This window comes from Rhagoletis pomonella, unplaced genomic scaffold, assembly GCF_013731165.1.
Source record: "Rhagoletis pomonella isolate Grant_MI unplaced genomic scaffold, Rhpom_1.0 Rhpom_scaffold_29280, whole genome shotgun sequence".
Lineage (NCBI taxonomy): Eukaryota > Metazoa > Arthropoda > Insecta > Diptera > Tephritidae > Rhagoletis > Rhagoletis pomonella.
The window spans coordinates 1-1,212 of NW_023487709.1; the positions used below are offsets into that span (position 1 = coordinate 1).

Below are 1,212 nucleotides of genomic sequence, written 5' to 3' on the forward strand. Positions count from 1 at the left end.
AGTTCCCAATTGGTCTATATCTGGAGTCCTTAGTTAAATTGTTTTTGATGTCATCCCACTGCGGATTACATGTAAATGTAATGAACAGATCCGGTCGACCGTATTTTCGTACATAACACATTGCGTCTTGTGCATATTCGTTCATATTCCGTGGGCTACCAATATATGAAGATGGCAATATAGTTAAACGGCCGATGTCATTAATATTAGCATCATTCGCTATCGCATCTTGCAAATGAATGTATTGTTCAGATCTTAATTTTGCTTGGTTGAAACGAATAAAATTAAGACGTTCTGTTTCTATTTTGGTGTACATATCAACGATGTACTGATGATATAGTTTACGACGTCTCAAGATATAATTTTGTTCTTGTGGACGAACCATCAATCGATAAGAATAAAAATTCATGGCACTAACTTTTTTCTGTACATGTAGACCTGAGCATAAGTGGAAAATGTGACTTAAGAAATTTCTACAAATGATGAAATGTCAACACACTGAAAATATTATTTACCTGTTCATGGATCAATCATTGGTATATTGATATGGTAGCCATCGTCACCTTTCCAATGCAATATTGGGTATTGTAATGCGTCGTAACTACGATGAAGTTCCGATACACGTTGCAATTGCTCATTTCTACGATGAAGTATAATATCACGCGATTGAAACTGATCACCACGAATTACAATTGCAACCTCATCAATTGTCGGTGCATTGAATCGCCTTTTATGCTCTCCAAAAGGTGTTCTATCAGCCCTTATTACGATTTTGTGATTATCAGATGGCATACGATCGAGAGCAATTTTGAACAATTGAACTAATGCCTTATGCTGATGGAAAAACCTTTGTAGCTCACAAATAATTTCTCGTCTTGTATTCAAAGCAATTGCACAACGTTGATCCAATTCACGATTTTCATCACCAATAAAATAAATTTGCAAAAATTGATAATCAGCGTCGGGGTATGGCAATAACGAACCAGCTTGATGATAAATTTGGCCCTGAATCTGCAACATGTATGCAATTTTAGGTATATGTTGCATAATAATTTTTAAAACTATAGAATACTTTATGATTCAGATTGATTGGGACAATCCTGTTTAAGTATTTACCTTAAACGTCGGCATAAAATTATCTCTAATAATGTTAGTAGCACCAAAAGAAGTCATTTGAAATGCCGAATTGTATTGTTGAATATGACTCAAAAA

The 1,212-nt window shown here is 34.6% G+C and overlaps 1 protein-coding gene across 1 annotated transcript; it reads right to left on the bottom strand.

Annotated features, from left to right (window-relative positions):
• Positions 1 to 519: 519 nt before the first annotated feature.
• Positions 520 to 1,186, bottom strand: LOC118732817. The gene is made up of 2 exons (XM_036461927.1): positions 1,117 to 1,186; positions 520 to 1,011 (listed from the first exon to the last, which is right to left on the bottom strand). The coding sequence occupies exons 1-2, from the start codon at positions 1,171 to 1,173 to the stop codon at positions 520 to 522; spliced, it is 549 nt and encodes a 182-aa protein (XP_036317820.1). The 5' UTR covers positions 1,174 to 1,186.
• Positions 1,187 to 1,212: the final 26 nt, after the last annotated feature.